Here is a 25503-nt window from a genome sequence, read left to right as displayed (position 1 = left end):
CTCTGGTTCTGTAAGTTTATCCAGGTCCCATCTCCTTAAATCCCCACCTTTTGCAGTTTCTTCAGTTTTAATCTACAGTTCATAACCAATAGCTTGTGGACAGAGTCCACATCTGCCCCTGGAAATGTCTTACAATTTAAAACCTGGTTCCTAAATCTCTGCCTTACCATTATATAATCTATACGAAACTTTCCAATATCTCCAGGCCTCTTCCATGTATACAACCTTCTTTCATGATTCTTGAAACAAGTGTTAGCTATGATTAAGTTATGATCCGTGCAAAATTCTACCAAGTGGCTTCCTCATTCATTTCTTACCTCCATTCCATATTCACCTACTAGGTTTCTTTCTCTCCTTTTTCCTACTGTATAATTCCAGTCACCCATGACTATTAAATTTTCCTCTCCCTTCACTATCTGAATAATTTCTTTTCTCTCATCACACATTTCATCAATCTCTTCATCATCTGCGGAGCTAGATGGCATGTAACCTTGTACTACTGTGGTAGGCATGGGCTTCGTGTATATCTTGGCCACAATAATGCGTTCACTATGCTGTTTGTAGTAGCTTACCCGCACTCCTATTTTTTTAAATCATTATTAAACCTACTCCTGCATTACCCCTACTTGACTTTGTATTTATAATCCTATATTCACCTGACCAGAAGTCTTGTTCCTCTTGCCACTGAACATCACTAATTCCCACTACATCTAACTTTAACCTATCCATTTCCCTTTTTAAATTTTCTAACCTTCCTGCCCGATTAAGGGATCTGACATTCCACGCTCTGATCCATACAATGCCAGTTTTCTTCTGATAACGACGTCCTCCTGAGTAGTCCCCTAGTCCCCGCCTGGAGTTCCGAACGGGGGACTATTTTGCCTCCGGAATATTTGATCCAAGATGGATGCCATCATCATTTATCCATATAGTAAAACTGCATGCCCTTGAGAAAAATTACGGCTGTAGTTTCCCCTTGCTTTCAGCCGTTTACAGTACCAGCACAGCAAGGCCGTTTTGGTTAGTGTTACAAGGCCAGATCAGTCAATCATCCAGACTGTTGCCCCTGCAACTACTGAAAAGGCTGCTGCCCCTCTTCAGGAACCACACATTTGTCTGGCCTCTCAACAGATACCCCTATGTTGTGGTTGCACCTATGGTATGGCTATCTGTATCACTTCCCACCAATGGTTCATAAGGGGGGGGGGGACCAGTAAAAAGTATAAAAACTTAAGTGGATGAAAAAATTCTTGGGTTTTTCCCCGGTTGCCCTGAGGCCTATACACCCTGCAGCACAACAAAACTATAATCAGTTGTTATTGGTAGAGGCCTTAAGAAGTGTTTCATACTGTAATGGTTCTAAAAGCCTCATCCAGGGATTGTGAAAATAAGCTTCCCCTCCATAATTTGGATTTTTTTGGTCCCGTTTGCTATAAGGAATCTGGAACAACACTTAAATCCTGAAAGTGACCTATTTCTACTTTAACTTAATCCTGCAAGGGCTTTGAAACATTCCAATAAATGAAATTAAGCCATATTGCAATAGACATTCTCACATAGACACTGGGACAATTTCATTATCATAACATCAGTTTGCCAGAGCATATATATCTATATGCTTCATATGGAAGAATAATTCCTACGAACGGCTAGATGTCTAAAGTCCATTGGTTGTCAGTATTTTATGGGGCAGTTTGATAATTGGGCTCTAGACTAGACCTCTGAAAAGTGTGGTGCAAGCAAGTTGATGATGAAAGTGCAGAAAGATAGCATCTTAGCCACCATGATCATGCTGACCCTGAGGAATGATGAAATCCTGGACTAAGCAAGGAAAGAGGCACAATCAATATTCTTGTAATGAACACCATAGGCATGAGATGGAACAACACTGAGTGTGTTCTAAGGAACAGTGCTGATGTAGTACACCACTAGAGGAAATATTGAGAACATAATTTCTGCTGTATATTCCCAAGATTACACAATCACTGCCTAAAGATGGAATACAAACTGATGATTTAGATCAACGAGGGCTGGGTTGCAGAATTGCACAAGTTCAAAGGACAGTGAATGTCCCTCCCATCTATCAGAAGTTTATCATATTCCATGTCCGCTCCGATAGCTGAGGGGTCAGCGTCATGGATTGCCGTCCTATGGGCCCGAGTTCAGTTCCTGGCTGGGTGGGGGATTTTCTCTGCTCAGGGACTGGTTTGTTGTGTTGTTTTCATCATCATTTCATCCCAATCTGGCACGCAGGTCGCCCAATGTGGCATCGATTGTAATAAGACCTGCACCAAGGCGGCTGGACCTGCCCCGGAAGGGGCCTCCTGGCCAATGATGCCAAACACTCATTTTTATTTTTTTCCCATCACATTCCACATATCTGTGGAAAAGTGGAAGTTTTAGGATGGCAAGAAGTGCCATAAAAACCACTATTACCACACACAAACGACATTACATACTAGGATACATGCAGAAATCGGTCACAGATGAGCTCACAACAGAATTCAGGGCACTCTACAATTTACCACCACAGTGAACTAGAACTACCATATTCTTTTATTCAGAAGAGCCATTCAGATACACAACCACGATAACAGCTTTAACAAAAAGAGACAAACTTCACAGTAAATGGATGTTGGGATCCCACTTACAGCTAAATTCAATCACAGGTAGCAAAACAGGAACCACACCAGCTACAACCAAGAAAAGGCCCAAATAAAACGCCACTGTAAGTAAATATGAGGCATGTTTTTTAAGTAAGTACAGTTTTGAAATGAAAATAAAAGAAGTATACATTTCAAACAATGGAAAATCCAGGATGGAATGTAACCCCCCCCCCCCCCTCACACACACACACACACACACACACACACACACACACACACACACACACACACACACCATATTCCAAACAGTTGTACACCTCGATAATGGTTTACCTCTACATGCTCACTGACCTAGTGCACACAAAAAATGTGATTCATTCAACCAGGCGACATCTCCATTGATTCCTGGTCCAGCCTCTATGATCCTATGCCCACAGCAATCATAACTGAAGAAGAAGATGATGATGATGATAGGTCAACATGGGAACACATGATCTGCTGTGGAGATCCATCTTGAACAATGTGTATTAAACAATTGCTCCAAAATACTTGTGCCTGCATAGCAGAGGCATGTGTAACATGGCAGAGGGTGATGACACTTAATGATCTGATTGATCCCATGTCAACTTTAAAACTTGATACTGCAGCAGCACATTCTAATCACACACTGTGTGTATTGTTTAGCTTGTGTATTCGTATGTTGACCATTGTTTTGAACTCAGTTTCAATTTACATTTGATATTTATGTAACTTTCAATCACCTACACAACATCATCATATATACTAGTGAATTTTAGAATATTTTAAGCATCACTATCCTATCAATAGTAAGAGCATCAAGTCTTAATAACTTTCTACACTGAAAGTCATATGTACTGTGGAACACAATTCACACACAGACAGTAAGGTTACATTAGCACTAATTTACTGATTGTAATTTGGAAGTAAACTGTATATTAGTTAGGAACATTGTTGTTAGAAATAATGTGGTACACTTCCTCACAAACATTGTAGAATAGTCTGAACTATTATTACACTGAAAGTATACCTATATTATAAAATCATTTATGATGTACGTTAACTTTTGCCAAGATTATTATTTTTAGTTGTACAAGAATGTATGCCATTTTCAGTAACATGAAGTAATGTAAGCCAGTATTGTCATGTCATTTAAGATGAATGGCAATGATCATGCAAGGCAGTTATGGAGTAATTTTTGTAAGGAGCAGTTATGGAGCAGTCTTTGTAAGTTCCAGTTGTAGTTCAGCATTTTGAAATGTAACTTGTACCAGTCAAAATAAAGTTTTATTGTTAATTGTTCAGTTTTGTAGCAATATATAAAACTTAAAGTAAAAAATGTATCATCTACATTATTTAATAGAGTGCTATAACCTTCCTCAAACCTCTTGGAACCTGTCTAGGCTACAAATGTCTTAAATGCAGCGAAACTCAATTTCTAACCGCCATCAAAAGATTGAAATTAAAGTTATCTAATTACAGGTGAGTTAGTGATGAGGCATGGATGTCCAAAATATTGTCATCTACTTGTGATTTCACAATGCTTCAATCACTTTCCATAGATGCTCATGACAATAGCAAGTGAATAAATAGCTGACCAGGTTAGTCATTTCCAAAATACCCAGGCACGTGGCCCTTTTTCAAGGTCACTTAAGTCAGTAGATTTCTTCATTTGTGGCCCTTATCATTAGAATTAGTCCACATTTGTCTCTGCTCACTTATATATTTTCCTTACCGCATCGTGTGCCCGTGATGCCACCGGGCAGCGTCCGATCTCACTGTGCAGTGGTCATAATATTTTGGCTGCTCTGTCTTTAACTGTTGCTTGTTTTCATTATATCTTTACGATACAGAAGAAAGTTTCTGTTTTTATTAGAAAAAAAGTTTTCACGATGAATGGTCAGGAAGAATTTACCTGCTCCAAGTACAATGTGGCAAATGCTAAAATTAAGGCAGTGTAACTTTCAGTCAGTGAGTATGTTACAGATGCTTGCTCCTTCTCTTTTGAGTTCTACAGCACCAGCGACTCTGAAGCATATTACTGTTTTTTTTTCCTCAATTTTCTGCTATTTTCCTCTGATTATTTTTTAACCAAAAACATTTTCCAGGATATCAGATTCAGTATTTGCCATAAAGTATTCCACTACACATTATCTTCAATACATACATGATACTTCTCTTTTGAGTAATAACTCACAACTAATGAACAGTACTACTGTTAAATGTAAAGAGTAATTTATTCTCTAAGGAAACACTTACAGACAGTTCACTTTCCATAGATGACAGCAGCAGTGGAGTAAATGAGCACTTGATAATAACCTCCCCATCTCTCCTTTCTTCTGATTCTACCTGCAAACATTTAGGAAATCACTGTATTCAATGCACATATATTTCAGGCATATTTTTCAAATTGTGTTATATTTCCTAATCTTATTACTTCTGATAGACAAATGTGATGAATTTTGTAGTGTACTAAAGGACTTCCATTCTCATAATATCAACAGGTACTTATGCTGATGTATGAAGACAATATAAAATGCACCAGCACAAGTTTTTATTTATGCTGTACCTTTCATTGACTATGAAATTGCCGTAACGTTTTGGACTCGCAGAATGACACTGAAATCTATTATCAGCATGTTGGACTCTTCAGAGAGTGCCACAGACATATTGGAAACATCAGACCTTATGTTGCTAGTGTGGTCTCTCAAGCTGTCGAGAGGGCCCTGGTTAGAATGCTTATGATATAATGACTGAAACCACAAATACAGAATAGGTGCACTTCATTGCTTGGTAGCAATACATAAGATCGAATGTGAATACAGCTGAAGCTCAGAACTAGCTGAATGCAAAGATAGTCCTTACAGCAGACAGCTGTACTGCTGTCCAGAGAGTGAGAGAGTGATTTTACGCGGCCCATATGCTTGCAAGAGTGGTATCTGGAGATGAGCAATGTGCCACCTCACCTTGCTGATGAGCAAGAGTTTTTTCTCTGTTGGGGGTTGAAATGACTCTGAAGTCTGCCGGTAGAGTTAGTGGTTCCTGTAAAGGATTTTCACTAGGGATGTGTGGAGGTCTTCCTTATACACTAAACGCATGCCTAAAAGCGCCACAGACAGAGCTTCTGCCCAGTCTTCTTCATGACGTGAGGGCTAGTTTGAGTATGCTGTGCCAGCGCTCCACTATTCCATTACTTTGAGAGTGGTAAGGTGTGGTTTGAAAGCATGAAACACCACACAAGTGATAGATCAGTAAAAAGTGCTGATTCAAATTATCTCCCTTGATCAGTCATTATTGAGGCAGAACAGCCAAAACAGGAAAGCCATAAACTGACAAATGCTTTTATTGTTGTTGTTGTTACTGCAGTGATATCATATATTGTTATAGCCTCAACCTAGTGAGTTACCCTGTCAATTGCTGAAAGGATACAATGAAAACCACCTGAGTCAGAGAGGGATATGACAAGGTCTAGGTGAATATGCTGAAAGTGGCCCATAGTGATTGTTATTTAATCATGTTGTGGTTGCACATGCTGTCCTGTCAGAGTGCAGCAGGCAGCACATGCTTGCATCCAAGTTTTACAATCTCTTCCGACATTTGGCCACACAGATCAGTTCGTGACAAGTTTCACTGTTGAGTGGATCCCTGGATGGGACAGCCTGTATAGTTTATCAAAGATGACTCTGCTCTTGTTGAGAGGTACTAGTAGTCAAATATGTTCTGTGAAAAATCACACAGTACTTGGGTTGAATGGCCAGGAACTGTGTAGCATTCTATGTGCAAACTGGTCATGGTGATGTGTTGTGCTGGAGTTCACGAAATTGCATGTCCTGTAGTAATGCTTCTGATAGTTTGTCATAATTAATATCCACCATGAGTACATAGCTCCTAGAGAGATAATTTGCAATGACATTGAATGTGCAATGAAGATGTCAAACATCCGTTGTGAATTGTGCAAATAACCTAAATGGCGAAAACACTATTAGCAACAATCTTTTGCTGATTGTAAATGGAATCTGCCAGAGGAAGATGACTGGTATAGATGGTCAAAGGTCTGCCCTCTAAATCATCTTCAAAGTGCCATACTGCTTCATACACTGCTAACAGTTCGCTTTCTTAAGCTGACCACTTACACTGGGAGTCTGTCAACTTTTTGAAAAAGAAGTATAGTGGCTCTTGTATTTTTGCTACTGACTGCTGGAAAACCATTCCACAGATGAAATCACTTGCATCTGAGGATCAACAGGTGCATGGTGGGTAGCGGGTGTGCTAATAGCTTATCCTGAGAAAAGCAGTCTTTAATTTGTCACATCTGCAGTGTCCTTTGAATATTTCTTTTGCATGTCATGTGTTTGGCTGCTGCTAATGCATCTGGTTGGCAGCTGCAAGGGGTAGGTGTCCGTGATAAATGTTTACCAGGCTGAGAAATTGACATAATCCTTCAAAGTTTTGTGGCCATAGTGATGAGCTCTATGCTGTCACTGAAAAACGAATGGCCAAAGAAGGTAATCTTTGACTGTCTGTCACAGTTGACATTTACTGTCACTGACTGTGATGTTGAGATTGTGTAAGGCATCGAGACTAGTTTGAGATACTCTTCATGCTTGTGAAGAGAATCAGAGAAGACTAAAATATCATGAAGTAAGGCATCGAGACTAGTTTGAGATACTCTTCATGCTTGTGATGAGAATCAGGGAAGACTAAAATATCATGAAGTATGTGAATCAAAAGGAAAACTTTAAAGCAATATTGTCTGTGAACCTTTGCCAAGTCTGGGCTGCATTTTTGAGTCTGTATGGCATGTAAAGGAGTTCAGAAAGTCCAAAAGAAGTGATAATAACCACTTCTGGTATGTCCTCTTGGTCACGGGAAGCTGAAAATAAGCTTTTTTTACAGTCCGTCACACTGAACACTGACATGCTTGTTAAGTTACGAGTGTACTGAATATTCAGGATTCGATAACTGTCTGTGAGTTAAGAGCCCACAGTCACTGCACAATTTACATGTGCCATTCTTCTTATGTACAAGATGAATGGGCGAGGACTGGGGACTATTGGACAATCTGATTATGTGGCTTGCAGTAAGTCATTAATAGCCAATTTGGCTGCTGAAAGTTTATCTGGAGATAATCTGTGTGCCTTATGTTGGACTGGTGGGTCCAGCATGGTTTTATGAACAGTTCTGTTACTGATAGCACTTTGCCTACACTGCATATTTGAATCTAGTGGTATGAAATGGAAACACATACAGTAGGTGCACAGGTACTGCAAGAAAGGTTCACTATACTGACCTGTGTTGGTGCCAGTGTAGATATTACACGCTGCTCCGATGACGCGTGTTGCTGGCCACCCCTCACACTCTGACTCATTCATGGTGATAATGTCAAAATGATGAGGTTGTTTTCTAGCAAGCCAATTGAAATATGAATGTGTAGCAGTGATCTTGTTTGTAGGTGTGCGAATTTTGTGCTATGTAGTGTGGCTCTTTTAGGTGAAGTGTTTCTTATTTAGGTGAGGATGTGCTGAGTAAGTTTCTGCAGTTCTAATGCTGATGTCAAGCAGTCTCAAATTATCTGCTGATCATGTCTGCTTTTGTCAACTGAATAAAGAATTTGTGAGCTGGTGTGCATGGAAGGCAGCTGTGTGAATAGCGATGGTGTGCCAATGACTACAGTTATGGAATGTCCGCTGCTGCAGTGTAGCAGAGTTCCGTGTTCCAAATCAGGGGTGAGATGATTATGTCTTAGAAAGTCAGCCCCTAGTAATGGTTCCTTGAGGTCAGCAAGGAAAAACTGCCATGAAAATATATGTTATAAATCCAGGTCAAAGATTTGAGATGTGATTGTATATGCTTCAATATGTGAAACATTTGCTGTGCGGAGTTGGAAAGATGATAAAAGTTTTATTGTGGCAGTGGTAACTCACATGGTATGGCACTCACTCCAGACCCAGTATCAACAAGAAAATATATGAGTGAAAGCAAGGTGCCATGCAGTTGCATGCTTTATCACTGAAATGCAACAACGCCAATGTACCAACAGGGGCATGGGTGTGTCTCTGAGTGCAGAGAGTTGTTGACACCTGGCTGCCTGTTTGTTTTGACTGGCCGGAGGGGTCACTGCCCCAGAAGATGTGAGGACGTCATCCTCAACGTCTTCTGAACACTTGGTTGTGGTAGGCTACCTGCAGCTGGCTGTAGCAGTGTGGTCCCTGACCCAGGTGGATCTGGTCATTGTTATCCAATGAGTTAAAGCAGGGCTAGAAGTCTGCCTGCCAAAATTAATTTGCTTTCTAATGACTCGTGCTCATGTGAGATCTTTGATAGCTGCAACTGAGAAAGTAACTTCGCTGTCCACAATGTGTTGTGGCATTAGTGTGATGTCAATGGCCAAAAGCGCCTCCACAGACCTATTTTAATCAAAGTTGAATGGCACAACAAAACAGAGTAGTACTAATAATGTCAGTACTGACAGATGTACACCACCACACACTTAACATGGAACCATCATTCCACTGCCCCAGAAAAAGGCAGTCTCGAAATCTGTATGAGAAGGTTCCCAGCCTTGTTTTCCAAGCCAATTCATTCATCGTTGTGTGATTACCCCAATGCTTCTCTGAAGTGACTAATTCCATATTAACCTGACAATTTAGGTACCAACACATTTAAAGAAACTTTTCATGCTGACATGCTATCAGAGAACAACTAAAAATTGGATGGTACAGCCAAGTGGTGCTCTAGTAAGACAAACAGGGGCCAAGGGGAATATTTTAGATGAGTCAGCTTTGGCTAGTGACAATTTTAATGGCTGATGTAAGTCACTTTTGGTATGTGTATTCAGTTTTGTTGTTAGTTCCAAAAAGCCAAAGAAAGTGGAGAAAAAAATTGGTTGCGGTGACTCATTGATCTGTGCCTTAGCCTGAGGTATACATTAGGTTGGAAGGTAACAGTTTTGTTGTGAGTTGGCTAAACCATGGTATATGACAGTAAATAAAACCTTGTTGTACTGATCTGTAGTTTTGCCTGAGGTCTAGGTTAGATCGGAAGGTGACTGGATGTGAGTTGGTGATTACAAGGGCTATGGCTATGGTGGCAGACTGATGTGTAGCTTAGCCCGTTCAAACAAATCGCCAATTAAAACCATTTAACAGCCTGCTTGAAAAAAAAAAATCATTGATTAAAAACATTTAACATCCCAATTTTTAAGCATTAGTATATGTGACAGTCACTACTGTTTCATCTTTTACAACAGCACATCTTTCAGATAAACTAAAGCCTTTGATACCACTTTGCTAACTCTCAACCAATTGGTCACATTGCAGTCTAACCTAGGTCTCGGGCTACACTAAATATCAGTATGCCACCACAACTAAAATTTTGTATTAATATTCATTGGCCTCGCCAACTCACAGCCAAAGTGTTGCCTTTCAACCTAACCTATACCTTGGACTTATTTACACATCAGTCTGTCACCACAATCTTAGAATCTGTGGCACTCAGCCTGTGCATGAGCTTCTGGCCTGATTGTATGTAGTGTGCAGTCTTTCATTCGCCATGGCACTAGAAAGGGAAGGATGGTGAGCCCATTTCCCTGATTGTCTTGTACCCCTGGGAAATATCCCCAGGACTCAAATTCACAACAGGCTTCGTGGACCTGGGACCACTTTTGAGGGGATGGAACAAGGAAAAATCTCTGCTCCTACGGAGATCGAAAGCAAGGCCTCCAGCACTGAACCCTGTAGTTGAGATGGAATAAGAAGATCCCAATATCTCTCAGCACTGTTGCTAGCTTTCAACTGTGAAGCACGAATGGCTGCAAGCAAAAACAGCAGCTATCTATAGAGCTGTAACAACACTGAAGCACTGCCTGGCAGATGTTTACAAAATCATGTTATGTGACTGGTTGAGGTTGCCATCCTATCCATCCCAATGCAACTTTCAGAGATCAATTTACATTGACTTAACTGTACTGCTCTACTCACTGGAGCATTGTCACAACATATATTTTAAAAAATATATAGACACAAAAAAAGTTTTGCCAATCTGCTGTTCTCTTCCTCTTTGCACACATATGACATAAAAAGCCTGAACATCATTGCATAACTGGATGAAGCCGAAATCTGGTATCTGTGGGTTCAGCTGATCCCATCTCTCACTGCACTTAATGGTATCTATATTACCAAACAGCTAACCTGGGGCATGTTCCCAGTAGTAGGTTGCCTATTTAGAAGTTTCCAGGGGCAACAAACATTCGCTTTTTAATATTTCAAACAGTTATTGACAGAATTTTAATCATATATTAAAGGTTTGATACAAAAAGTCAATGACTACAATTAGAAACTGTGTATATGTCTTGAGGCAGACTATATTCATCCATTATTTGAGAATGAGAGCACATAGTGACTTTCAAGAAACTTGGCACATAATTTCAAATATTTACAAAATTTTCTAGCCGACATCCCTCACAAAATTATGAAAGGAACAAAGTTTATTGCTTACTACATTTTTGCTGTTCACACATACAAATGCAGCATCTGGCATGGCATTTCAGTTTACTACTTCTTTACTAGTAACTCTATTTGCAGTAAATTTTGCTGACAGTATCCACAAACACAACACTGAATGTGTCAGCAAAATTACCTGTATCATCATACAACACACAATTTGAGAGATACAATGTTTTATACATGGGAATTGAATTCTTCAGATAATCATGGGTGGGAGTTGACTGGTTTTCAAGAGGTTTACACTTCAAGCGCATGCAAGCACGCACGCAATCATGCACACATTCACTTTTGAGGAAAGGTGACAAGTATTGAAAACCTTTCAGTCCCCAGGATGAACGATACTTTGCTCTCTGTCATTGATGCTATGTTAGATAGAACTTTAATACTTTGTATTTGTTTTATGAAATTGGTGTTACATGCAATTACTGCAAAACCTCTCCAAGGTGGAATATAATGACTACAAATGAGTGCAGTGGGTAAAACAAGCGGCATGATTTGATTTATTAATAGGGTACTAGAAAGTGCAATTTATGTGCAAAACTGACTCATCAAATGCTTGGTGACTTGCACTGCGTGTGCGCGAGGGGGGTCTAAGGGATGACTAACATTATACATATAAATAAAGGCAGCACTGGTAGTACTGGGCACATTAGTCCCTAACTGCCTCGCCAATGACAGGACATTTAACTCCAATTTTTGTTCCTTCTGCTAACCACAAGTTTGTAATTCTTTCTTAATTTACATGCGAATACATAAATCCAGCCCAATTGCCTAAAGGTCCTCCAAAGTGATGGAATCGGAGGTACACAATGTATACATTGGGTGTCCCAAACCTTTAAACAAAATTATACAGATGGTAGAGGACCCTAATCAATGGTCATAAATGAATACTTTGGGCAGTACAAGGTCTGAAGGGGAAACATGTGAATCATATCTATTTATAAATTGATTTTGAGCTAAGGTGCACTTACAGTGTATCAGGCTCTTTTGTTGTCAGTGGTTGTTGGTAATCATTTCTGTTGGCCGCAACATATTGTAGCCAATGAGTCTCACTGAATCTAATATCTTTTGGCAAGGTATGCAAATTGATTTGTTTCCAGTATGGAAGAGAATCAAAAACCTACTGTTGGATAAGGGCAGGTACGCATGGCTGTTGTCAGCCTGCTGACTTGTCTCAGTACATCAGCTCCTCAGTGCCTAGCAGTGGCATATGACGCAAGTGCAGAGCCACCCTGTCTTCTAACAGATCATCCAAATCCTTGTCGTCATTTTGTGCCACTGCCAGTTTGGCGAAAGAGCAATGCTCTTGGCCACCGTATTAGTCAGAACTGTTAGCAGCCTGTGAAGCAGTTACATACTTCAGATTCGTGGTGGAAGGACATGCCTATACTATATGGCAGTCTAGTTGCAAGTTGGTGAGACCAATGAATGAGAATGGAAGAAACTGGATATGCCAACAGACTGATGTCTAGTGAAGCCCAAATCTTGAATGTCTGCCGACTACTGGCTCATGATTCATTGGGTTCAATTCCCATCATAATCTCAACAGTTACCAACAGCAGCAAGCAGTGGAGAAGCCAAAGTACAGCAAAAGAGCAATTTTACCAATATTGTTTCATAACAAACACGTACCTGCTGCATTGGCATTGGAGATACTGCCTTGAATAACAATACAGAATCAATCCCGATGTGCTCACGTTATCACTGTTTACATTTCACCACTGGTAGGGAAAGATGAGGCTTTCTCAACATAGAAACTTGCAGAGATCAAATACCACAGTGATGAGAAATGCCTAACATGTGAAGTGTACGAGGGTGTCAGTTACTGTATGTTGTAGCATGATGTACCACTTGGATAGCTGAATGTCTGTATGGAAAAAAGTTGCAAAAGTCACCATCCTAACTAGAAGATGATAACAAATAGAAACCTTTGGGTACTTACTAAACAGCATACTTCACTTAAAGATAATGATGATTCACTGGTCAGCACAAGAATATACACAACAGATATCACATGTACTGTCTTAGACTTGCTTGTTATTTCTATGTAATGCACTTCTGGTAACAGCGTGCGCGCGCCCACACACACACACACACACACACACACACACACACACACACACACACACACACACACCAGTGTCTGTGCCGGGGCAGGCACGGAACAGGTACTGACTACTGGAGAATGTGGTCTTCCCAGCGTTCATCACTCGAAATGTTGCCAGCATGTAGGTGTGGAGCAACCTGCCAGCTGTGGTTACCACAGCACACCCCATACAAGAAAAAAATTTTTGCTGACATGAACTATGAATGTCTGAAGGGTCGAAACAGAACCACACTTCCCTTCTGTAATGCGTTTCTACTGTGGCTGCATGATGGTGGATTGGCTGGTGCTGCATCTGGGTTGATGGTGGCTGGTCAGTTTCCAGGCAGGATGCTGGCTGCAATGTGACAGAATGCGACACTGGCCACCTGGTGTACCTGTCAATTGCTGTGAGACAGAACCAGCAGTTACGTGGTCCTTCCAAGTCCAGGTGAATGTGTGAGAATAGTGCCTCTGGGATGTCAAAACTCCTGAGTGGAAGTTATACGTGCCATGTTACTTCGCACTTTTGACAGGCAACACAGGTCCGAGTCCTCTTATAGCAGTCCTGTATACTGGGCCACACAAAATGCTGTTACTGGTGCCCTCATAGTGCACATTCCCGGCCGGCCGAAGTGGCCGTGCGGTTAAAGGCGCTGCAGTCTGGAACCGCAAGACCGCTACGGTCGCAGGTTCGAATCCTGCCTCGGGCATGGATGTTTGTGATGTCCTTAGGTTAGTTAGGTTTAACTAGTTCTAAGTTCTAGGGGACTAATGACCTCAGCAGTTGAGTCCCATAGTGCTCAGAGCCATTTTTTTTGCACATGCCCGGACAGGTGAGCTGTGCAGAGAATTGAAAACCCACTGTCGTAGAAGGCCACTGTCGGCTTGCTGATTCATCTCAGTACATCAGCTCCTCGGTGTACAGCTGTGGCATAGGATGCAAGTGTGGAGTCATCCTGCCTTTAAACAGGTCCTTCAACTTCTTGTCATTCTGTGCTGCTGCCAGTTTGCTGAAATTCACTGGTGAAGAAATTCCTTCTTCTATAGACCAGGCATCAAAGGTGTCATTTTGTGAACCCTTACATGCCCAATGTCTGTCGTAAACTGCAAAATAAAATTTAGGTGGTTGGTTTGCATGGCCAGGGGGAGGTAATTATTTCGTGGCTGCAAAAATGCAAACTTCCACGGCCAGTGTTCTGATATATAGTCTAGGCATGTTCTTCCACCATGAATCTGAAGTATGTAACTGCTTCACAGGCTGCTAACAGTTCTGCGTAATACAGTGGCCAAGAGCATTGCTCTTTCACCAAACTGGCAGTGGCACAAAATGATGACAAGGATTTGGATGATCTGTTTAAAGACAGGGTGGCTCTGCACTTGCGTCATATGCCACTGCAAGGCACTGAGGAGCTGATACACTGAGACGAGTCAGCAGGCTGACAACAGCCATGCCTACCTGTCCTTATCCAACAGTGGGTTTTTTATTCTCTGCAGGGTCTCAGCCAACTGGCAATTTGTGCTATGAGGGTACCAGTAACACAACATTTTGTGAGGCCCAACATATAGGACTACCATACGAGGACTCAGAACTGCATTGCATGTCAAAAGTGCAAAGTAACATGGCAAGTACGAGCTCCACTCGTGAGTTTTGACAGCTCAGAGGCACGATTCTCACACAATCACCTGGACTTGCTAGGATTGTGTAGCTGCTGGTACTGGCTCATGTCAACTGACAGGTAAACCGGTGGCCACTGCCACAGTCCGCCACACTGCAGCCGCCATCCAGAGCATTGTGTCCTGCCTGGAAACTGACCAGCCACCATCAATCCAACTCCAGCAGTCACCTCACAACGCCAGCCAATCAACCCAGCCACAACAGAAACACATTACAGAAGGGAAGTGTGGTTCTGCTTCGACCCAACAGACATTCATAGTTCATGTCAGAAAAAACTTTTTTTTTCCTTGTAGGGGGTGTGGTGTGGTGACCACAGCTGGCAGGTCGCTCCACACCTATCTGCTGGCAATGTTGTGAATGACCAATGCTGGGAAGACCACATTCTCCAGTAGTCAGTACCTGTGCCTCTACCTGCCCCAGCACAGACACTGCTGTGTTTGCAGTTACCAGAAGTGGATTACATAGCAATAACAAGCAAGATTACAATAGATGTGATATAAGTTGTGTATCTTGTTGTGCTGACCAATAAAAGATCATTATCTTAAAGTGAAGTGTGCCATTTAGTAAATATCTACAAGTTTCTGTTCGTCGTTATAAGCATCTTCCAAATAGGATTGTGACTGTTGCAACTTATTTCTATACAGCTTTCGAAGTGGTACATCCTGCTACAACATACAGTAACTGAATCTCTGCTAGTGTCTATATTGAGAATGCTCCATCTTTAACACACCAATGGTGAAATGTTAACGGTGATAACCTTCACCATGAACACATCAGATATGATTGTGTACTGTTATTCAAGGTAGTGTCTCCAATGCCAACGCAGCAGGTACTTGTTTGTTATGTATTGGTAAAAGTGAACTTCCAGTGTACTTTTGCTTCTGCATTGAATGCTGCTGTTGGTAACTGTTGAGATTATGAATGACGGGAACTTGCGGGCTTTCAAAAATAAAAATGGTGTGTGGCCCTCAACTACATACCCTCAGACTCAGAGTTGAAAAGTTTTGGCTGGTTTCATTGTCTAGGGGCTGGGATACGTAGATGCCGCATTACAAGCCAGATACTGCTGAGTGTACAGTATACAGTATGAATATACACATGAATCGAATGGTCGAAGGTTCCTATCACTCAGCAATTATGACTTTTGAATGTAATGAAGAAATTTATAAATGAAAGAGTGCAATTAAATAAAATCTGCAGGTAATATTTTTTATGATTTTAAATGATGAGAACAATACCTTTAAGAATGCCGTTTATTACTGCAAACACTTATTAGTGTCAATGGTCCACGAATTAAATAAAAGTTGAATAACAGGGAAACAATAGATTCCTACTTCACATAATTAGTTATGAACAACAACAACATAGCTCACAAGATATTCACTTCCAAACGCATACTACACGTTCACTGCAGAAGCCACAGAAGTCTCACAAGTGCACAAGTCGGCACTACGAAATATTTCTATTTCCCACGACCATGCGCAAACGCTCCACTGTCCCAATCTTTCCTGCGACTGACCGTCCTGCTTCCCATCCAGCACCCCTTGTCCTGTCCAGCACTCCTTCCCACTTCCATCCAGTCTCCCCATTAACAAGCACTGTGATTGGCTAGAGCGCTCCCGCCATTTCTACAAGCTAACCCACACTCCCAAACATACTGAGACACACACGAAATAGTGGATTTACATTTAAATAACTTGAAATTAAATAAATATTCCTACAGCTGGACCATAACCATGCTCTAACACACATTATTAAATCCATAAACAAATGAAATAAACATATATCAAAGGAATAGAAATAAGAGCAGGCCAGAAGCCTAATGTCTCTGTGCTTCCTAAAACACAGTAAATATTCGACCAATTTCATCATGAATAGTACATATTGGATACAAACAAAGGCATAGATGAATAAATATATTTATAAGCCTGCTGCTACCATTTTTTCATGTAGCTGTGGAGTGCTTGTGGCCTGACGTGATCAGTAGTAATCGGCCACTTTGACCTCCAATAACTCATGTACTATTCAAGGTATATACATGTAATTCATACTAATTTAGGTTTACACTAATAGCTTTCTAAAGACATGTCGATGAACACAATTGGATGAACCATTTAGATTTTAGAAATTCATTGCTGGTTGTTACTTGTATAATTTACAGTCAGATACTAAACTTTAAGCTAACAAAGATATTGAAAATCTATTTACACCATCAGAATCATCGTGCAAATAATGGTAGTTCACATGTTTCTTTTTGAGGTATTATGATTCCTCTGGCTATTATTAATTTCTACATGAACTGTGAAATGTCTGCCATTATGTTTTCACAAAGTCCCCCATGTTTGGCACTCCCGGCATACAAATCTCCTTCATCAACACACAGCGCCTTTCACGACACAGCGTTAACATGCAATTCCCAGCCACATGGTTGGCCTGGACCATGCGCTGGGGCTACACCTCTTGCTCCAGCTAATGTATGGCACCATGTGGTCGCTGACAAACCCCGGCTTGCCGAGTGGCCTATGCGGCCACACCAACTCTGAACTTAGAATATTTTCAGGGGGCCACAACTCACCTATTACCCCACAAACTGAACCCAATGAATCACGAGCCAGTTGTTGATAGTCATTCAGAATGCTCGTTTGTAATTTCCTATGGGTTGTAAATAAAATATCTGGTATTTTCTTGCATATAAGTGGTTCACAAAATGACACTGCTGATGTCCTGTCTAGAGTGGAAAGCATCTCTTCACCTGTGAATTCTGTCAAACTGGTAGCAGCACAAAATGTCGAGGAGTTGGATAAAGTCTGATATGTAGAGTCTGATATACAGTGAGGGCATGTTCTTGCACCTTGCATCTAAAGTATCTAACTACTTCATAGGCTGCTAACAGTTCAATATAAAATGGTGGCCAAGAGCACTGCTTCTCTGTGATCTTCTTGGAGAAGAAACCCAAAGGCTGCCAGTGCTCAGTTATGCTCTGTTGTAGCATACCACTGACAGCATGGGATGAGTCGTCTGCGAAGATTGCTAGTGGGGCCTCAGGAATTGGGTGCGCAAGGGAAGGAGCTCACCTGAGGCTCATCTGGCGGGTTTCAAATGATGCCTGCAGTTCTGCAGTCCAAGCAGGAGGCATGAAACCATGTACTCTGGTGCCGGTGAGGATGGATGTGGAAGGAAGCTGGCCGTGCCCTTTCAAAGGAACCATCCCAGCATTTACCTGAAGCAATTTAGGGAAATTGCAGAAAACCCAAATCAGAATGGCCAGATGTGGTTTGAACCATCATCCTCTTGAATGCGAGTCCAGTGTGTTAACCACTGCATAACCTCGCTCGGTGCTTTCCACTGGTTTCCAGCTAATAAACTCGTTTATAATCCCAATAAAACCCAACGACTCCTAATGGAAATGTCAAAGGAAATAGAAAATAAGTCAGTAAAACTTCTAGATATTTACATTGACTCCAAGCTCCATTAGGAGCAACATACCAGTTGAGTATACAAAAAATAAATAAATAAAACTCTGGTGTCATAACCCATTTTGAAACTCTGGGATATAGTGAACTTTGTTTATTTTGGGGTAACCTACTTTGGAATATCCCAGTTGCATGTGTCATATGGTGTGATTGTATGGGGACTCTCCCCTCACATCAAGAATATTTTAAAAATACAAAAAAAGGGTCTTATACACAATATGTGAAACAATTTGTGTGGAATGCTGTCCTCCTTTATTCCAGGCTCAGAATATTCACAATTACAAATTTATGCATCTATGTATCTGTGTTCTCTATTAAAAATATTTCAGAATTTCCTGAACACAACACCAGAGTTAAGGCTAATTTAGATATAGAATGGCACATGTTAGCAAGAACCAGAAATTCTCACCAAGTGCACCCGCTCAAAATTTTCAACAAATTACCAATCTACATCAGTCTATGGATCTAAATTTTTTTAAAAAATTAACTGGTTTGGCTGCCTATCAGATTATCCTTTTCATGACATTAAAGTTCTCTGAGATGCGTGAGGAGCGTCTTAGCATTTGACAAATTTTCCTGTAGTTCATTGTATCATGAAGTGCTGTGATTATGTCTTTTGTAGTTAAGTCCTGTGTAATTATGAACTGTTTAGTCTTTACAGTCCTGCAAATGATCCAGTCCATACTGTATTGTATAGCTTACTGACAATAGCCCTTACAAATTTTCTTGGAATGTGTTTTATTATTACTGTGCTATGTATAGGATAACTTACTGATAATAGTTTATATTTCCTTATTATGTATGTAGTACTACATCTTATAGTATACTTCAATGGCAAAGCTTATTTCCATTGTAAAAGGATTGATGGTGAATAAAACTTCTTGATTCTTGATCTCTGCCTCCGCCCCCTCTCCCCCTCTATGTCCAATGTCCACCACATTCAGCCTCCCCGCCCCCCCCCCCCATTCTGTCTATTTCCTCTTCACCCCCCCCCCCCCCCCCCACCACCACTCTGATCTTGAGCCAATTTTGTAACAGCCAATGAAACCTTGATTGGGTACTGAAGTAGTTTTAAATAAATAGTTAAATCGGGTGGGATCATTCGTATTCAGGGAATGAGAGACCTCTCCTACTACTGGATCCATGAGTACCATGGCTTCAATGACAGCATTTTGCACAGTTTTAAACTGGAAATGGGTTAGATTACAAAGTTTCAGACAATTCAGATTCAGTAACCATAAGCCCGTAAACTATAAATAAAGCTTTCCTTTTTGGCTCTAAGCACTACGGGACTTAACATCTGAGGTCATCAGTTTTGTTTAAAATTGTGTAGAAGGAGAAAGAATACATAATGGGATAAAACTGGCTCAATGGTTTAAATGTCTATTAAAACTAACTGCAAGAAAGAAAGAAAGAAAGAAAACTAGGGGAACCATACCTACGAGTGCCTAGTTAAGGAATAACCTGGATTATTATCAACAAGAAAACAAAATCATTTAAGGTTTATGTTTATTAATACAAAACGTACATGTTCAGACAACTACAGCAGCAGAGAGGTGATACTTTCATTGAACTTTTCAAAAATACAGGCAACAGAAAATGCGCAGTCTTTCGTTCACCTGCGTTTAGGTAACAAAACATGACAAACAGTACGCATTTAGCAAATGTCACAAATGAACGCAATATTACCCTTCAAATGAAGAGCACTGTTGGTGCCACCATCTCCCAAACTTAATGCACTGCAGCCAGTTTTCTGGCAACACCAAAATCTATGCTCTCTACTCACAGCTTTCAGTCTTTTCCTTATAGCAGACTCCAAAATGTTCAAATGTGTGTGAAATCTTATGGGACTTAACTGCTAAGGTCATCAGTCCCTAAGCTTACACACTACTTAACCTAAATTATCCTAAGGACAAACACACACACCCATGCCCGAGGGAGGACTCGAACCTCCACCAGTACCAGCCACACAGTCCATGACTACAGCGCCTTAGACCGGTCAGCTAATCCCATGTGGCTTATAGCAGACTCATTTGTACTAATAGCAGCAGCAACCTTTGTTTGCTTTCTCCATTTGTCTGGCCTCATTGGAGAGCTCTTCAGTTTATATGAGCTTCCTGGCCAATTTTTGTATTTAATGTATAAATTTCCAGTTGTGCCCTAAAGTGAACACACACGCACTTTTGGGACATTATATACGCGCTCCTTCCTACAGAAACAACGATGTCAACTGATGGCAGCACACGTCACATTGGCAAAACATGTGGATGCATTATGGTAGACTGCAAGCCAGCCTTTCAAAACGCAATCCAGAATTAAAGGCTACTGCTCGTGTATTCTGTGTATAACGTATGCAAGAGAGTACCAGAAAAGAAAGCTGGAAAGCGATTCTTACCCTTTCACTTCGGAAAAAACAGGATTTCTTCACTCAGCTTGTACGAGGTGTTTCTGATACAACTCTGAATACAACTGTGTCAGTGGCCAGCTGATCTGCTTTGTCAACTGTCAGGAACACAAGCTGCACTCTCTTTGTGACTATGCACTCTTTGGTACATTTACCCTAAATCACACATTTTCACAGCACACCATTAATTTGTTAACTGTCATGCACTATCAGACGACATGGATGATGAGATAAAGAACAACTTGTATGCTGATTTGGAGGACATTATTCACAAACTACCATGACTTTCGATCTGTTTAGTCCTGGGTGATCTCAATGCACAAATTGGAAAAGAAAACGAATATCGTCCCATAATTGGGCTGAAAAGTTGATCTTAGAAGAATGATAATTAGTAGCACCTACTTCCCACAGAAAGAGATACATAAAGCCACATGGATATCGCCAAATGGTAAAATGAAAAGCCAGATTGATCATGCATTGGTGGATGGAAAGCATTGTGGATGCATCGAGCCAAGTACAAATGTACTGTGGTGCTAATATGAATTCAGACCACTATTTAGCTGTTTTGAAGATTTGTCTAAAACTCTCTACAAAATGACACAGGAAAAGAGAAGGAATAGTTCATCGTGATAAAGACAAACTTTCAAATGAACGGGTAAGACAGTGGTACCAAGATAGAGTCACTGCCTCGCTTTTGCCAACAGAGGCCCCGGATAATGTAGAAGGAATATTGACACAATTGAAGGAAGAGGTTAATCCAGAGTGCATAGAAAGAACTGGGACGACAACCTAAACCGAAAAACAAATTTTGGTTTGATGAATGCCAATCAGCTGTTAAAGATAGAATGGAGAAGATATTATAGTGGTTAAATCACCCATCAGAAGATATACAAACTTCTCAGAAGTGAGATGACTGACAGGCTCATTAGAAGGAAGAAAAGAGAATAAGGGAAGAAACTATTAATGGCAGTTGAGGAATCTAAGAACACACCACACTACTTTTTCAAGTCAGCAGGTTTAACTCGAGGCAATTATAAACAGCAAACTTTAATCCTAACAGATGAAGGAGGGAATGTGGTACCTCCTATGGAGCAAGCAGATCAGTTTGGAAAGCTTTTCAGAAAATTGCTAAATATAGAAATTCCAGAAGGAAGTATAGAACAAGAATGGGAATTAAATACAGAGGAAGAGATAAGAACAACTGTACAGTCACTCAAAAACAATAAAGTGCCAGGCGGTAGTGGTATTAGTGCAGAACTAGTTAGAAATGGAGGGGATTTTACTGGACACACTAAGACAGCTTACTGTCAAAATCTGGTCATCAGAGGAGATCCCGGTTGAACGGAAGAGAGCAATTGTATGCCCAATTTTTAAAAAAGGAGATGCCACAAAAGTGGACAATTATCGAGGAATCTCGCTACTTGAGATAGGCTATGAAGTCTTAATCTCCTTGTTACTTAGTCGCCTGAAACCTGCTCTACAAGAGTTCATAGGACCATAACTATGTGGATTCATGGCAGGACGCTCAACCATAGATCACATCTTTACGCTACACAGCTATTGGGAAAGTACTGTGAATTTGATAGAGAACTACACCTCATATTTATAGGTTTCTGACAGGCCTGTGACAGCATTAATCAGACAGTATTATGGAGGATTATGCAGGAGTTGGGCATCACAAGAAAATACATCAAAGTGAATGAAGCATGTTATACAGATACAAGCTGCCAAGTACGGTTTGGAAAGAAAATGTCAGAGCCTTTCACTGTTCAACACAGTTTGAGACCAGGAGATCCTTTGCTACTCAACATTGCATTGGAAAAGGTATGACATGAAATTGATAATGACAGGGAGATGGATATGTTTGGAACTGACACAATCTTGGCCTTTGCCGATGATGTGGTGATTATGGTAGACTCAATCAGATAGTGCCTGACACCACTAGGTTCATGAAAGAGGCAAGCAAAGTGGGATTAGTTGTCAACGACGAGAAAACCAAATATACGATCATTTCACGTCGACAGGATTTCCCTATCACTATCAATACAGATGGACACAATTTTGAACGAGTAAAGAAATTTAAGTACCTGGGATCGATTATATCTAACAAAAGCGAGGTTGAGAAAGCGATTCAACAGAGAATAATTAATGCTAATCGTGCCTACTTTAGTCTCAATAACTCATTCAAGTCACCCTTGGTTTCACAAAACAGCAAGATCAAACTTTACATGGCACTGGTAAAACCGGTTCTCTTATATGGCTGCGTGACATGAGCGATTTCACAAATTCTTGAAGAGTGGATTTGCGCATTTGACAGGAAAGTGCTCAAAAAGAGCTATGGACCTACATTCAACAGAGAAAATGGAAGATGGGAAAGGAGGCAAAAAGAGGGTTTATACCAACATTTTGGGAAAGCTGACGTTGGTACGACCATCAGAGGACGACGACTCCAGTGGTTGGGACATGTCTTAAGAGCTGAAGAATCTATCCCCAACCGAGTGTTCAATTCCCAGCTGCCTGGAAGACGTCCAAGAGGTCGTCCAAGGACTAGGTGGAATGGTAGGGTGATGAGTTCGTTGCAGAAGGTAGAACCAACAGCATCCCTGGAAGATGCAATGGACAGGAGAAAGTAGAACAACATCTGCCGGAAATACCTGCAACTGTGATCAGGGCAATACTACTTCCTGTGTCACTGATCGTGTTATTGATCTTTGAATAGTGTATTCTTCTAGTTTGTAATATTCCTTTTGCTTTCTGTCATGGGTCTTTATGGCCTGTTATGTACAATAAATGACGATGATGACCATTAATTTCGCGCAGTTGGTTTTAACGAACTCCTATATGTAGTTGAGAGTATCGTGTAAAAAATGGTTAAAATGGCTCTGAGCTCTACGGGACTTAACATCTGAGGTATCAGTCCGCTAGACCTTAGAACCACTTAAACCTAACTAACCCGAGGACATCACACACATCCATGCCCGAGGCAGGATTCGAACAAGCGACCGTAGCGGTCGCGCGGTTCCAGACTGAAGAGCTTAGAACCGCTCGGCCACACCGGCCGGCTATCGTGTAAAAACATTAAGTAAATCGGTCAAGGGATTTTTCGTAAGAACGTTAAACAGAGTTTTGTCCTTACGTACTAGTACAGCTTAAAAATTTAACTACTGGTCCAGCTGCTGCTTATGTGTTGGCACAACTAATGGGAACTGTGCCTTGTGCAACTTTTTTATATGCGGCACTTTCAACGGAAAGGTTCCAAACATTTCGAAGTTTCATCTAGAATTAAGAATGTGTTTCAGATTTAGCACTTCTATCTTCTTAGCGACTATCTTCCTTCACTTACCAGGAATGAGTATTGTAAGTCAACAATAAAGACGACTGAACAAACATGGAAACACCTTGCTGAGATAGAGCCGAAAACTGAATCGGACTTTGACGTATAACCTCGGTGAGCTCAACATGTCGCCGATTAGAATTTGTGTGAATTTTTCCTATCTTGTGTCTAAATTTTGCAATATTATAAGCAGTGAAAAATTCCTAATGCTTATGTACTGCAGTATATAAGGGTTAAATGCGAATACAACCCGCCTGCTTATTTTTCTCGAAAGGAACAGTGTACCCAACGTCACAGCTGTTACAAGCAGTAATTCCTTCCACATTTCAAAATATTCCATTTCACGCGTGTAAATCACCAATAAACGTCAGTACGCGCACGCTCCCCCTCCCTATTTGACAGCCGCTGTCTAGACCTACGCAGTACGGCGTGTTAGTGGTGGGGTATAAACAAGTGAAGTCTTACTTCGGCGATGGCGTCTGGAAAATTCCCAAACTCGAGCCTGTCGAGCAGTCCATTGCGGTCGGCGTCTAGCTTGCGGAACAGCCGGTCGGCGTCCCAGGAAGCCGGCTCGTGCCTGGGCGAGGGCGGACCTACAAACCCACACCACCACAGGGCCACCACGGAAGCCAACGCGGCCGCGGCCAGAGCGCCAGCTGCCGATGCCCGCAGCTCCATCGCGACTGACTCCGAGGTGCGAGCAGCGCTGCGCGTCAGCTGGGGCATGCAAGGACACGCGGCCGGCGGGGAGGGGAGGGGACAACGGACTCGCCTTTCAGCTTACTCGAAACTTCCGCCTACCGCCACGTAACCAGGCGCCCGCTCGCGCCTCCGTCTGCAGCACCTCTAGCCATCCGGCTGGGTCACAGCAACACCGACTCAAAGGAAGGCCTCGGCGCTTGTTCGTGACGTCACGTCAGGTAGGCACGCCGAACGCCTGGTCTGTTGCAGGCATACTCATAATGGCGATGTCTCCCTCTCTGACACAGGAAAATGTGAAACTATTGGCGGTAGTTGACCAACTCACATTGTTCTGAGAGATTTCTGCAATCAATTAATTGTGCAATTCATTACACTTATTAGCAAACAGTGTAATCCTGAACTTAAATTTCCACCTGTTTTAAGGATTGACATACAAAAACAACTTCATGGTCCAGCAGCAATAGAATTCGTGCTTCTTTACCTTATTTGTAAATCTGAGGAAGTTACGTTGCTTTTACAAGAAACTGTGAACATATTGGTGCCCTTCAAATGGTTCAAATGGCTCTGAGCACTATGCGACTTAACTGCTGAGGTCATCAGTCGCCTAAAACTTAGAACTAATTAAACCTAACTAACCTAAGGACATCACACACATCCATGCCCGAGGCAGGATTCGAACCTGCGACCGTAGTGATCGCTCG

General features: G+C 41.4%; 1 protein-coding gene across 1 annotated transcript in view; it reads right to left on the bottom strand.

Moving 5' to 3' along the window:
* Positions 1 to 24778, bottom strand: part of LOC124620037 (selenoprotein N-like) — a 153181-nt gene extending 128403 nt beyond the window's left edge. Inside the window, exons 1-2 of the mRNA XM_047146703.1 lie at positions 24566 to 24778; positions 4884 to 4973 (exon numbers count right to left, since the gene is read on the bottom strand). Coding sequence (XP_047002659.1) covers positions 4884 to 4973; positions 24566 to 24778 — 303 coding nt within the window. The remainder of the gene's footprint in view (positions 1 to 4883; positions 4974 to 24565) is intronic.
* Between the last annotated feature and the right edge of the window lie 725 nt (positions 24779 to 25503).

This window comes from Schistocerca americana, chromosome 6, assembly GCF_021461395.2.
Source record: "Schistocerca americana isolate TAMUIC-IGC-003095 chromosome 6, iqSchAmer2.1, whole genome shotgun sequence".
In the NCBI taxonomy this organism is placed as follows: domain Eukaryota; kingdom Metazoa; phylum Arthropoda; class Insecta; order Orthoptera; family Acrididae; genus Schistocerca; species Schistocerca americana.
This window is presented reverse-complemented; position numbering and strand designations above follow the sequence as displayed.